At 40.3% G+C, this 14,436-nt stretch overlaps 1 protein-coding gene across 1 annotated transcript in view; it reads right to left on the minus strand.

The window, feature by feature from the left end:
• Nucleotides 1-241: 241 nt before the first annotated feature.
• cltcl1 (clathrin, heavy chain-like 1) overlaps nt 242-14,436 on the minus strand; it is a 28,320-nt gene continuing 14,125 nt past the window's right edge. Inside the window, 28 exon segments of the mRNA XM_030737204.1 lie at nt 242-1,477; nt 2,322-2,397; nt 5,462-5,683; nt 5,916-6,086; nt 6,782-6,892; nt 6,996-7,127; nt 7,214-7,363; nt 8,088-8,363; nt 8,940-9,107; nt 9,246-9,285; nt 9,287-9,398; nt 9,485-9,571; nt 9,574-9,676; nt 10,240-10,276; nt 10,278-10,341; nt 10,344-10,420; nt 10,522-10,664; nt 10,773-10,891; nt 10,980-11,162; nt 11,165-11,217; nt 12,063-12,205; nt 12,316-12,441; nt 12,524-12,686; nt 12,782-12,966; nt 13,110-13,274; nt 13,372-13,509; nt 13,993-14,115; nt 14,269-14,421. Of these exon segments, the coding sequence (XP_030593064.1) occupies nt 1,347-1,477; nt 2,322-2,397; nt 5,462-5,683; nt 5,916-6,086; nt 6,782-6,892; nt 6,996-7,127; nt 7,214-7,363; nt 8,088-8,363; nt 8,940-9,107; nt 9,246-9,285; nt 9,287-9,398; nt 9,485-9,571; nt 9,574-9,676; nt 10,240-10,276; nt 10,278-10,341; nt 10,344-10,420; nt 10,522-10,664; nt 10,773-10,891; nt 10,980-11,162; nt 11,165-11,217; nt 12,063-12,205; nt 12,316-12,441; nt 12,524-12,686; nt 12,782-12,966; nt 13,110-13,274; nt 13,372-13,509; nt 13,993-14,115; nt 14,269-14,421 (3,651 nt within the window). The 3' untranslated portion in view covers nt 242-1,346.

The raw sequence follows: 14,436 nt of genomic DNA on the forward strand, positions 1-14,436 counted from the left end.
CACCTGCTGTTTTTGCATTTCATCCTTTTCTTACAAAACTCCATTATGCTTCTTAAGACTACAACAATACACTATAGACAATACATATTCCATAATACTTCTTTGATTAGTTAGGTATTTCAATATATTTAAATTATACACTGTTTTCGGTACAATAATGATACTTGAACGAACTGGCACCAGGATGTGAGCTAATGTTCCCCTGTGTTTTCATCTCCTCGAGTGTGCTGGAGCGTCATCGCTTTTTTTTTTTTCTGTTAGCTGAATGAGAACATTTCGTCATACATCACTTAGTTTTTTTTGTTTGTTTTTTTTTAACTCAACATTAGTAATACTTCATATACTTGAGTGTAACATGAAAATTGTGCTCCTGGTTGCAGCATTATAGTTTGGCAGCACATGCACAGTCTACACCATAGAACACTCTTCCATTTTCACCTGCTTTCTGTCACAACCATTCCCAGAACTCCAGATATCCACTGAGTGTCCAAAAAGTCAACTAATGAGATCAACCGCTCTGACCAACCAAAAGGTTTGCAGCTGCAAGGGAGTGGAGATTTCATTGGGTGTGTCTTGGTTTTGGTGACGTCTCCCACGAAGGCTTTAGAGGCTACATGCATACTCCCACACACGTATGCACACGGCGACTGTAACCTCATAAGTGTTCTCAGTCCGTAAACAAACAATTTGTACCTGTTGTGAAAGGACAAACAAAGCTATTGCACAGTAAACTGTCTTTCTAATCAGAGCATGAGACAGTTGCAAAATTAAACATGAACAAATGAGCCCATTTTGTCGCCTCGTCAGAATATGTAAGGCTGTAACAGTGCTTTAGGAGTAAGGGGGAGTCACATAAACAGGTACCCCTGCACTCCACAGTAAAGTCTCTTCTTCAGTGCTAAAATGAAAATTAAAAAGAAAAGAAAAGAAAAAGCTGCTCTATGGTTAATAAAGTCTACATGGAACAGCAACAGGACAGAGTGGTTTGGTGCAACTAATGTTATCTTCAGTATGTTAATACCTCTAGGAGCTGAGAGGTGACTTCATGCCATGTAGATCTGCGATGCAGTTATAATGTCCAAGTGAAAAAGACAACGGGGAGGGTCCAACAGACTTGGTGCCACCCTTCTAAACTGGGTGTGGAAAAACTAGAGACAAAGTTTCTATTGCAGTTTCAGTGAATTCAAGTGGAGTCTCACTGGGAAATGAAGGCCCAGTGAAATTTCAAGAGGCTCTCCGCCGCCAGTTAGCCGCTTGAAACCCAGAGCAGCAGTGTGGTTCACGGTGTGTGAATGTGTGAGGGGAGAGTAGTGAAAGAGGAGGAGGAGTTTGGGGGGGGGGGGGGTCTACATGCTGAAGCCATAAGCGGGCTGAGCGGGGTAGCCAGCGTTGGCGGTGGCAGCGGGGTACCCGTAGCCTGGGTACGCTGGCTGGGGAGCCACTGGAGAAGGAGAGGCAGTCAACATCAGCTGCTGACCTGATCACACAAAAAAACAAACACAGACAGGGTCAAATTTTTATCTCTTTACAAGAAAATACACATTGCTGCGCTGTTTTGTTCAATGAACAAAGTTGTTTTATAATCAAAATCTATGGGTTATTTTCCACTTGGGTTTTCTTCATGTGCTGCTCAATGAACCTGTAATTCTTTTGGCGGTGTGAAGCTCAGCCTACAGAAATTATATAGCAACAGCTGCTGGTTTCAAACAATAACAGAAAACAAGTGTGCCCAGTTATTATGGGTAAACTAATCAGATAGATTATATCATTGTAAAGTACAGCTCAACCCCAACGTCCACACTCACAGTCTTGTAGACTTTGACACACATTCACACAAAGTCCATGACAGCTTCAGGCAGCCAAATTATCAAGCACACAAAGGCTTTATGCAGACTCTTGGAGCCCTTTATTTACACTTTCTTTTAGTCTTCACTGATGCAGACCTTGCATAAGTGAATTACCTCACACTTTGGCACTAAACACAGGGCTACAGTGGATGTGAGGTCTGTGGGGGGGGTAGACTTTGACTGGGCCTATCAGAACAAATCAACTGTTCTCAAACTGAAGGGGACACTGCAGGTAGGGGAGGTTTGACAGGGGTAAAAATATTGAGTGAAACTAAATTTATTTCACTAAAATCAGTTAGATGCTGTGATGAATAACTGGCATAGAAACCAACAGAAATATCACTGGAAATACACATTTTATAGAAAAATAAGAATAGTACAATTGTTAGTCCAATTATTAAATAAAAATGTATTTACTTCATTCAGGAACAACGACATTCATCCCTCAGTGAGTCGCTGTGCCTGTAAACATACCAAACACCATCGGCTGAGGCTCCGTCACCTCCTCTTCAGTTTTCCTTTGGCTTTCTGCCTCTTCCAGTTTGTCCACCTGAGGGCAACAAAGAAGAGACGAGCGATCAGACATCACTCACAAGAGCACTGTTTAAAAAAAGTCAGTTCATGCATCTTACTTTGAAAATGACAACATAAACTCAAACGCCTAAGTTGTAAAAATACACTAAAGCTTTTATTCCACATCAACTAAATAAATACTGACAAACACAAAACAATTAAAGAAGATTTATCATCTTCATTTGTGAAAGACAAAACTACAGTCAACACTTCACAGTGTAGCTGAGGTAAGAAAAGATGCCATGCAGGTTTGGTGAGAATTTCTAATAAAGCTGTTAAGTGAAAAATTAAGGGTCAGATTACCAAAAATCACATAAAATAAAACAATTTAAACCTACTGTCACATCAGAAGATTGACACACACTTCTGACACTCCTACCATCACCTCAATCCAACAGATCCTGCTCAGAGCTTTAAATACTGACATTAAAACAACTCAAAATCATTGTCTATCTGGATATAATATCCTTAATTATGATCAGCGATTCACACCTGTTACCATTTATATTCTGAAGTAAATAATTTGCCTTAAGAAAAAACATCTTAACAAGGCCCGTGTATTATTAATTCCAGAAAACAAGAGATGAACAATGACATCATATTTGGAAAGGCGTTAATGTTCTAAAAGCTAAGTGCTTTGGGCACCAGGAAGAAAGGCAGATTAACACCAATCTGACAGAGTAGCAACAAATCCAAAATTACATCACAGCCAGAAACCAGCAGGGAGATTTTATTTTAGTGACTTGTGTAAAATTGACCCTTTAAAAGAAGGTTCAAGGTTAAAGAAATATTTTTTTTTAATAGTAGAGCAGCAGCTAACCAGCACCCTCCTAGATACCAAAGTGGCAATCACAACTTCAACATGCACCATGACCGCAGACACTCCTGACAGCATTTTTTCCCTTTGCTGGCCTAAAAATCAAGCTAGAAGCTCACAGGTCAAGCTCATCCTTGCCACACATAATTGTGAACTGTTTGCAGCACTAATCCTAATTCCTAAGTGCAAAGAAGTAATCAGGCACTGTGCTTTAACAGGAGAAGGCTGAATACTGAAGGTTTATAATGTAAGCTCATGTTGAGTCATAACTACAAAGATTAAAACAAACAAGTTTAGTCAAGGAAGTAGAGAACATAGCACCAATGAAACATTCCATCACAACCTGTTTGACCAGTAACAACTAATCAATCTAAACTGAAAACCTGAAACCAACTCAAAAAGACTTCCACAAAGACACAGGAAAGGGCACAACATTACCTTTGAGGTTAGTGTTTGCAGCCCTGCACTACTTTCAACAGCAACGTAGTAATACATAGTGACCTTTAGTTAGAAACATGGGGGTGCATCTAGAAAGTCTAAAGCAGCTTGTTTTCTGTACTTTTCTTTTCTGGGTTTTCATAAATGCCTCCATCAGATGGAAAGATCAGTGTTTCAAGACCTTAAAAATGCCACTTAACACGAGATGCAGCCCCAAGACAGAGAAAAGTTAGAATGTAAGAGGTATCTGTTAGGCCAGGACAGGTTAATCCTAGTCCTAAAGAAAAAAAAAAAAGTGCACAGGCTTTGGCTCCAGAGCTTTTTGTTAAGACCACATTTACCTTCTTGTAGTAAAATCTTTAACTCTTTTCAACCGTCAGTCAAAAGAAAGCTGGCACCAAAGGGTTCATAAGAGAACACATTCTAACCTGGCAAACCCCCTTTACTGTAACATATTTACCCAAAAGCATCTGCAATTTAACTTAAGAGGCAGAAGATATAGTTCCTCTTTTAAAACTTTTAACTCTATCCAGTAGAGTTAGAGTTAGAGGCTGGGGTTATTCCTTTTGGCCTCACAACTGTGCAGCTGTTAGGCAGAAATGTCACAAAATACTCTCAAGTTAAGGGCTTAAATACATATTACATTAAGCTATATACTACTGTCACATTTAGCCTGATGTTTTTCTTGTTTGCACTGCAAATCAATAGATGGCAGTACCAACATGTCTTTTTAACTTTTATATGTATTTTTATATATGCATATGAAAGAGAAAAAAAAAAAAAGGAAAAATTTGAACCCCCGGGGGGAGAATTTAGGAACTGCTTAATCTGAGCATGTATTGGTGCAAGTGGAACAAAAGCCTGCACACTACTATAACAGTTCACCAGGACCAGACCTATTTAGGCCAAACTCTACAGTCCATGCTAGGTTCCTACAGCAGAAACCTAAAAGTTAAGTTATGACAAATACAGACAGAACACACAAGAGAAATTTTATTAAAAAAAAAAGGGGGCCAGAGACCATCACCTTCGCTGCAAACTCATCAACCTGGAAAAGAACCCAAAGAGATGACCTCAAATGACCTCACATATCTCCAGGTAGCACTGGTAAATACACTTAAAGGAACAGTCATTATGAAATATACATGTTTTCACTCTGACTTGTAGTGATTTTTTTTATTCACCTAGATAATTTTGATGGATGTTGTGCAGTTTTGGAAATACAAGCTGTAGTGATATCTTTGCTTGAAGGCTTCAGTGTAACATAACTAAATGACACTTGCCTTCTGATGCTTTAAATGCCCCCCCCCCCCCCAAAAAAAAATACATGTGACAAACTCAGCATTAACACCTTTCCCCAGAAGTGATAACCTAGTTACACAAAATAAATCCACAAACCTGGTTGTTTTGTATAGGAAATATCTTCTAACAAACTACACCTGCTGCTGTCAAGAGGAAAGAAAACAGTTCCTTAAACCAACATAATCTAGATGGGCAAACAGCACTATAGGCCAGAGGGGAAAAAAACAACTGTATATTTGATTTTGGTGTGAACTGTCCCTTTAAATATCATTACTGAAGAAGGCCTTCTTGGCTCAGCACATGTGTTTGACTCGTTTCTCAAAAACCTCAAACATAGATTACAAGTAAATGAACAATGTAGGTAACGACAGTTTAGTGCAAAGCAAAAATGCCACATATTCCTCTAAAAATCACAATAATGAAATCTATTTTAGTGGTAAAGCTGACATCAAACAAACTCTTGGTATTGATTTTCAGTACTAACCTTTGTGAGATACTCTCTCATGACCTGGATAAAGTACGGCATGGCAAAGTCCATTATGTTGTGCCTCCAGGCCAGCTCCAGCACCACGTCAGGGTGCAGGAGATCATAGGAGGCAAACAGGCAGGCGGCGAAGCACTCCTTCCTGCCCTCCTCTAGGAACCACTGAAGTAATGTCTCTGCCAGCTCAGCATCCTTAGACTCTGCAGCATACAGCATGGCATCCTGGGAAGGACAAAAATATAGAATATGTGATTTAAATGACTGACCCAGAGAAAGATAAAAGCTTTTATGTACAAGTGTGGGAAATGATCCAAAGAGAATCATTTCTGTAAAGAGAAGCCATTTAAATGTTAAGTAAACAAACACTGCCACCTATGGGAACACCGAGGAACACTTAAAAAAATGTTCTGCATTTGTAAGTGCTTTTCTGTTCCTTGTTTATTCATTTTTTTACCTTGTATAGTTTGTCCTTCTTGCAGAGCTCCACACTCTGTCTCCAGCGGTTGTTGCCCTTGTACAGATAAGCAGCAATACGCCTGAACTCAATCAGTTCGTGTTTTTCTAACCTCTGAGCCAGCCCGATGGTGTCAAAGTTGTCATAAGCATCAATGGAGGCTCTGAGACCCTGTGGATGACACACAGAGAAATGCATTGCATTTGAGAGCCAGAGGTAGCAGGATCCTGGATGCTGCTTCCTGTACCCATTTACACCGACACAGTGCTTGTGCTCACTCTATAACCTGCTCCATAGATTTCAACATAAAAAGACTGGTGCTGGTGTGAGAAAGCAGGCACCATCACTGCAGGACAAAATGGCTACAGTAGGCCTAAAATCAGACCCACTGATATCAATAGCTATGACAGGAACCATCGCAAGAAGTTCAGCCCACAGATTCTGTCTTTATGGTTTTCTTTCCACAGATACTACTCTTCCTTTAACTATGAAATATTTGGTTCCCATACTAGTTTAAATGTGGGCTGGTTCTCAGACCACCACATAAGTGGAAACCAGGTAATAGTGAGACCAAAAGCTGGATGCCTTCAGTATACAAATTACTTTTTCAAAAGGTGCCAAAAATATCAACACTTTTACAAAGATCTAACAAAATACGACCACAAGCACACCTACAAATCTGATGAAAATAAGTTTTTTGGAAAAATGATGTGGTACTAGATCAACAGAAGCAAATTATTGCCCATGTTACTTGAAACAAAGTTAAAGCAACAATAAAACAGCAACAAATAGGTCACATGTTTGAACCCCTTGTGTTTTGCATCATTTGCTGTAATCAATACAAGTCACAGCATGGACTGACAGACCTGGTAGTCTTCCTCCTCTGTCAGCAGGTTGTTAAGAGCTTCATTGACGGACTTGTTGTTGTGATTCTGCACAGACCTCAAGTAAGGCTTGACCAACTTCAGCTGGTTCATCTGATTGAAAAAAACAACCCACGTCACATCACATGAGCAACAGGTACAGTTTATTTAGAAAAATTGATTTTATTTCAAATATGTTGCCCATGCTGCTTGCTACCTTGCTAAAAAAGTTGACAGCTCGGCTGTGGTCCAAGCGAGGAGACAAAATGGTCAGCAGGTCATTCAGTAGGAGGGGTTTGTATTCCAGGTAGAAGGAAAGCGATTTATAGTACAACTCCACATTGGCAACCTAAAGGAGAAAGAAAACAAACATACACGATTAAAATTTAAGATGTTTACAAAAGGTAATAAATGTTTAAAAATAGCTGTGTTTACCTTAGCAATAATATCTTTGAACAGTCCTTCTTTCCATGCGTCAGTCAGATGAGTCATCATAGTGATGACGGCATTGTCGTACTCCTCGTATTTATCGTAAAGGAAAACCAGCTCTCCCCATAAATGAGACTGCTCTGCGGCACGAAGGACCTGGTAAACACAGAAAACACTCGTTACCGTCAGACTTGTTTGACTAGTCTAATAGATCTGATACCTCTGAAGTAAAATGTCTTCAAGCTTTGAAAGACTGACATCAAATGGATGACTTATGTTTTATGTGATCTTCAGTCTGTTTGTGAGGCAGATTGCACCAAATTGGACCGATCAGCTGACATTATGACAATCTAAAGAAAGTCAGTCACATCAAAATCATAATTATTTGAGACCAATTAAAATATAGATATATTAATGTACATTAATGTGCATCTTTAAGTAACATTTGAAATATCAAATTAATATTTTCATGTTTTCATCTGCAAGCTTTCAAACATCTTAAAAACTCTTAGAAGAAAAAAAAAAAAAAAAAAAAAAAAACGGCAGAAACCTTTTTTCCACCTTCTTTACAGCAGATATTTGAGGTTTTTAAAAAGGTTGGTGGAGAGCAAGATGACACACAGTTGCATAAAGCAAGTAAATGAAAGTTTAATTACTGCAAGTCACCAGAAATACGTCAGTAAACCAGCTGCAAAAGATAGAAAAACAATTCAATTAATCTTCTCTGCACTTTGCTTCTCATCAGCACCATGAAAAGGAGAGATGTTTGCTGAGTAATAAATCAAAAGGATTTCATGGCACATGAGCAACCTCTTTGAACTGACAAAACAAAGAACAGATCTGAAACAGACAAAGGCACAGACGGGAACAGAAACACTACCTTTGGGATGTTGACTCGGGACCAAAAGAGCTCCAGGTGCTCCCTCATCTTCTGAGGTTTGAACTTTGAGTAGAGGATGGCAAGCTCAGTGAACATGCCCATATGGGCCCTTTCCAGACCCAGCGCGGCCTCCAGAAGAGCAATGAGTTCCTCAAAGTACCCGCGGTCCTGGTAGTAGCTGATAAGGTCCTCCAGCTCATCAGCGTGGATCACGATGTGAAGGCCGCAGATTTGTGCCAGACGAAACTCCTCGCCATCCACACATGCAAAACACACCTGATGAAAAAATAAACACATGAAACTGGAGAGTGATAAAAGGAGGTCCACTTATAAAATTCATGCTGACAGTGATAGAGCCGAGCACTTTGCATCGCACAAAGTAAATGTTACGTGTGAGTCTGTCTTACATGAAGAAAGTGAGTTTACTAAAATCAGTTTGTCTGAATTAAAAGGTGTCAAATATTTTCTTGCTGTTGCTTTTATGGAACTACAGCAAGAAAATATTTAAACTTTATCACTCCATCCCCATCTTGCATGCACAAAAAATATCAAAACTTGGTGAGTCACACTATGCATTTTGTTGCGTGTTATGTGTGTTTTGTTCATCTGTATGTTGACACATGCGAATGGCTTTTTTTTTTTTTTTTTTTTTTTTTTTTTTTTTTTTTTTTTTTTAAACAGTGTGTGCTCAAAATTTTACTTCAGTTTAAACCAGTTAGAAGGCGCTAATTCATCCCAGAATATCAAAATTATATTAAGTCTAATAATAGATGTAATAGCTTTATATGATGAAAAAGTCACAGCATTTCACTGCCAAAGGTTGGTGAGCAGAGATGTTGTTGTGACAGTTACCTCCTTCCATGTCCGTGTGCTGTTGGCTTTCCTGGCGCTGTCCACAGCTGCCTGGTACTCTCCCAGGTGTACTAATGTGGATGCAAGTCGAGCAAAATTGGACACATTGTTATACAAAAGTTTGGCTGCTTCGTACATACCCTCCTCGTAGCATCTATCGCCCACCTGAACAGGGAGAGATTAAATGATAAATATGCAGTTAACAGTAAGTTCTGGCAAAGAACCAAAACGACATTCGCAACTCTGAAGCTACACAAACTTTTAACACTACAGCTGCAACTTTATATATATATATATTTTTTCCTGCTGTATGTGAGCATTGTTGGGGCCACTGACAAATTCTTCAGCTCAGCCAGACGTTAGTTTTAGCTAAAGCAAAGATCAGCTCAGTCTCCACGTAAGACTCTCTGGCTTTCTTTCGAGCCATCTGTAGAAACTTCACCAAGTCCTCCCAGTTATCTAGAAACAGCAATACATTAAAGATCAACTTCCATCAAAGGCTGATGATCAGCATAAGCATATTTTACAGTAAACCAAGAACGTACTGTTCTTGCTGGCCGCGTTGACCACCTCCATGTACGCCGACGGGTCAACGGCTTTGATGTACGAATCAATGGCTTCCTTGACCAGGTCTTGTGCAGCTGAGCTCGTGCTAACTGGCTCCACACTGCAGGCTCATTACAGCGCTCAGCAAACTCATAGGCACGATCCAAGTTTCCTATGTGCTCGATCAGCACCTAGATAAGAGGTAAGGTAAGAGATGGCCAAAATAAGATAAAATGAGATAAAATAGTGGGATTAAAAGTTTTTAAGGTTCTGATTTGCAGTTAATTTTCACCATTAAGTAGAAGTCAAATTCACTGAACAGTGATTAAGAGGCACTGGTGCAACCTGCAATACAGGATGAGAATCCTCATAATCATCACTGGCAAGTGATTTTAATCGGTTTAGGTAGTAGGCTTATCCATAGGTACCTTTAATGCCTGGATTTAGGAAAGATAAATATCAGTTCATCCATAATCCATTCATTTTAGTAAATGTTTTTTCCAACTTTGGCAACAGAAGGCTGGGGATTATCCCAGCTCTTACAGGCCGAGTGACACCCTGGCAGGTGGAATATCAATATCCCCTGCCAAAAATGTCAAAATGGAAATTTGTACTAAACTGAGAATACTGATGCACCACATTAATGCAAATTTTTACACTCACATCACATGTGATATAGAAAAATCTCTGATTAGCAGCTTTAGCCTACTGTAACTTGGACCTCTAGCATCAGTGCAGTTTTTGCAGTTTTTACCTGTATGGCTGAGGTGTTGACATCAACTTCTTGAAATGGCAAACGCCTCTTCAAAGAGCTCATTGCTGATGGCGATGTTTGCAATATCTGGAGCATCATAGTGTCTAGCCTGTTAATGTATTCCATCACACGAGTGCGATCGGCCTTGATGGCTGTCAAAATAAGCAAGTTCTGCAGGTTTCTGGTTTAAAAAACAGAAAAAAAAAAAAAAAACAGAGGGCTTGTATAGAAAAATTGCTCTGGGTAAATCATGACGCAGAATGAGGTGTGAGCCTGCAGCACCTGTGTTCACTGAAGACTGAGTTATCAAGTACAATCTTCTCCAGAAGTTCAATCAGCTCATTGGGCAGGTCTGCAGTCATGAAGGCCTTAACTGGACTGACACCTCCTCTGGGTCTGGGTTTCCGACAAGCTGTCTGCACCACCTGAGAGGAGGTAAATCAAAAATAATTGTAAAGAAAAATAAATTAATACAAATTAAAATACCATTCATATCTGGTCTGCCTCACCAGCAGAGGTGGAGGAACCCTTACCTGGTCGATGAGTTGCCTCCTGTAAGGGTTGTTTTCCTCTAACACAGTCGCCCAAAGCTCCGGATCTTTCCGTCGCACCAAATATCGAGCTTCACTCTTAAATAATGAATTCTCATTGCCACCTGAGATGAACAAATATAAAGTGTTTAAAACACATTCATTATAATGATGTAAACGGTGACTATAAAGCCAAACAATGTGATCTACACACTTTGATGAGCTCCAGCTCACACTGCCCTCTCTCATAAGCCACACAGGCCAGGTGGGGGTCTCTCTTCTCACAGTAGCGTCCGACCACGGCGCTGTCATAGAAAGGGTTCTCCTTCAGGAAGCGCTCGGGCGTGTTGTTGCTGTCAATGTAAATCTTGGCCAGGGCATTATGGGTAGCTGCTCCTCACATCCTTCATGGATGCGGGACTCCAACCATGGCAACAGAAGTTTCAACCTGATAAGAAAACGACACATTAATATCTGCTTCATTAGATAATACTTAGAAGAAGCTTTAAGATTCATTTCATAGCAAGGACTGGTGAAAATTACATTTCTGTTACAATGCTACACTGTAGCTTTTCCTATAATGTAATGCATAACTAGAAAACTAGATGGCAGCATTGTCCACTCGTCAAGGCAATTCATTCATGAGTTCCCAAAGCATTCATGTTTTAGGATTTCTCACTTTCAGAATTGTTGATATGGACTGGAAACAAAGAGGACCACACACAGCTTCATTAAACAAAATGAGCCAACCTGATGAGTAACACTGAGGTATCCATGAAATATACTGAACCTCACATCAGAATCAACACCAAAAGCACCTTGTGAGTTAAAATTAAACTATTAATTTCAACTCAAGTGCAGAAACTGACAAACGTGTACTGAGCAAAACACAAACACACAAACACAAGCACCTATATATTTATATGCATATATTTCACTTCTGTTTGTGGATATGTGATGATTTATAAGCATCAGTTAACATCAAGTCTAACAAGCTGCTTATAATTCATTACTTTTGATCGCCTCGAGCTTTATTGGAAAAGAAACAATTTTCAAGTTAGTATTTGCGCTCGTACCTCAGTGACTCGAGGGTAAAACATACAGCATGAAGTGGTTCAGGCAAACCACAAACATGCCTTGCAAGCTGATCTATCATTTAAACACATTCCTACACAAGTTGGATTTAACAGTTTCTGTACCTGCAAGATGCTTTCGCATTAAATACCAAGCAATTTCAGAAGCAGCTACATGAGATGACAGGAAATAGTGAATCATTTTACCCTTTAGTCTTACCTGTTCCTTTTCTCTACCTCTTCCACCAGCTCATCAGTGGAAAACTGCCCTCTGACCACCATGATCAGGTTCTTAATAACATCCTCAGAACAGTCCACATCCAACAAGCCACCTATCACCACTGGTAAACGACTGGGGTTCACCTGAAAGGAAGTGGGAAGAATTCAAAATAAAGAAGCATCATGCAGCTCGAATAAAGATAACCAGGTATTAACCAGATTATGGATGAAGTCTGCACAGCTGTAGAGCTTACTTTCTGTACGTAGATTTCAATGTATTTCTGGAGACTGTTGCGGTATAGGTAGAGAACCAGGTCGTGGACAAAGTCAAAGCGATCACACACAATGATAAGAGGAAGCTGGTCTGTTAGCTTAGCTTCCTAGAAACAGAAGAAACATGAGACTTGTTAGGAATTAACTGTGGGAAGTATATCATGGAAATAAGGTAGGGGATCTTTGTACCTTCAGAAAGTTTTTAACCCTCTCCGGGTCATAGCAGTTGCTCTCTCTACAGATTCTCTCCACTTCTTTAATCTGGCCAGTCTTACAGGCAGCCTGGATGTATTTAAAGTGAACGTCGGGCTCTTGGCTGAAATTTACAATCGACCCGAGGAAGTAAACAAGCCTTGAATATAGAGATGGCAGGAGAAAAACAAAACAGCGGTTAACTTAATATAGTACTCATTAAAACCTGCAAATAATGAGGAAAAACCACTGCACCTACCCTCATAACTCTTGAAGGATTCAAAGAGCTCCACTAATGCCTGAGTTCCCAGCTGCTCGTGATATTTAGACGCTACCTGGACACACAGCTGCAGGTTCTGCCTGATGTTCGCCGACAGCATGGCCCTTAAACACTCCAAAGAGTCTTCGACTGACAAGGAGCCAAAAAAGTTTACCAGCCACTAAATGGGAGAAAAAAAAAAATGTGGAGAAAGTGAAACAATATGCTAAGCAGGGAGGAAAAAAGGAGCCATTTCAGGAAAAAAATGCAGCTGTTCCCAAGAGATTCATATTCACAAGCATGATTGCACTTCTACAACCATACCTCAGGGTTGAGCAAATGTGTGTGAACCACGGCTCGTTTGATATCATACAGGTCAGTGTAATGTTCAAGGGCTCTCTGAAGCAGTCCTGCCTTCTCACACAGCTGAGCAACATGGGCACGGTCATAGTGCGTGAACATTTGGTTCCCAAGGATTGCATCTGCTACCTAAAACAGTGCATACACACACATGAGCACACACATTGTGTTTAATATTATTAAAGCCAAGTTTGCTTTTTGTACGCAGCAGTGTCTGAATGTTCACCTGGGGGGCGTGTATTAGGTTCATCTCAAGCAGACGTGTCTGTAAGTGTCCTTCTGCTGGGCGGTTATTCTTCAAGGCATCCAACAGGAAGGAGGTGCACTGCTGGATCAGACTGCCCTCCATAAACACATCCACAATCTACCAAAGATCATGAGAGAAAGAGCAGTCAAAACAAAATAATCAGAATATTGTAAGGTTTTTTTTTCCCCATTTCCAACCATCAGTGAACCATGATTTGAGTTAGCATGCAAAGGAAAGAGTTGCACCCTATTAAATACCACAGGCCCGGAGCCAGATGTTTCAGCTTTTCATGTTTAAGGACATCTGTGGAGTTCACATCTGAAAAGCGAAGGTCATCTTAACTCCGTCACTTTTCATAAAGTCTTCCACTTCTCTGTTTGAGATTAGGACAGAGCGGAGTGATGATGTGGCTTTAAAGGGAGGAGTGGGTGACTGACTCGGTGAATTCCTGACATTGCTGCCACATCTGGAATAACACAGATGTAGGCTCCCACACTGGGCACTTTGTGTGTTTGCGTGCATGCTTAAGGGTAAACAGGTACATGCATTTCAGGATATGTCCAGTGAAAGAGACATGTTTCATGTTTGTGTTTGCTTTACCTGGTTGATGTTGGCCAGCGGCTCCTCATCCTGGACCAGCATCTGAGCAAACTGCAGACCCTGGTCTGGATTGACACGCATCACATTCCTCAGCAGAAACACCCAGTCTGGAGTATAGCCCACCTAAACAAGTGCAGGAGGATAAAAATGCAGTTTTACTTGTTATTCTCAAAATGATTTTGCATTTTCAAGCATAAATCCGATAATATAAACATTTTCCTGTATTTCATGCATTATTCTGAAATGAAATGGAAACACAACGAGCTTCCTGATTACCTTTTTAGCATACAAGACTATCTTCTGGAATTGGCCAGTCTCTGCAAAGCACTGGATGACTTTGTTGGGGACATTAGCTCTGAGGTACACACTAAGAGCGAGAGTGGGGTCGGAGGCCTTCACCAGGTCTCCCAGCTCCTCTGAGCACTCCAGCTACAAAACAAGAGG

The sequence above is a fragment of the Archocentrus centrarchus genome, chromosome 9 (genome assembly GCF_007364275.1).
Source record: "Archocentrus centrarchus isolate MPI-CPG fArcCen1 chromosome 9, fArcCen1, whole genome shotgun sequence".
In the NCBI taxonomy this organism is placed as follows: Eukaryota; Metazoa; Chordata; class Actinopteri; order Cichliformes; family Cichlidae; genus Archocentrus; species Archocentrus centrarchus.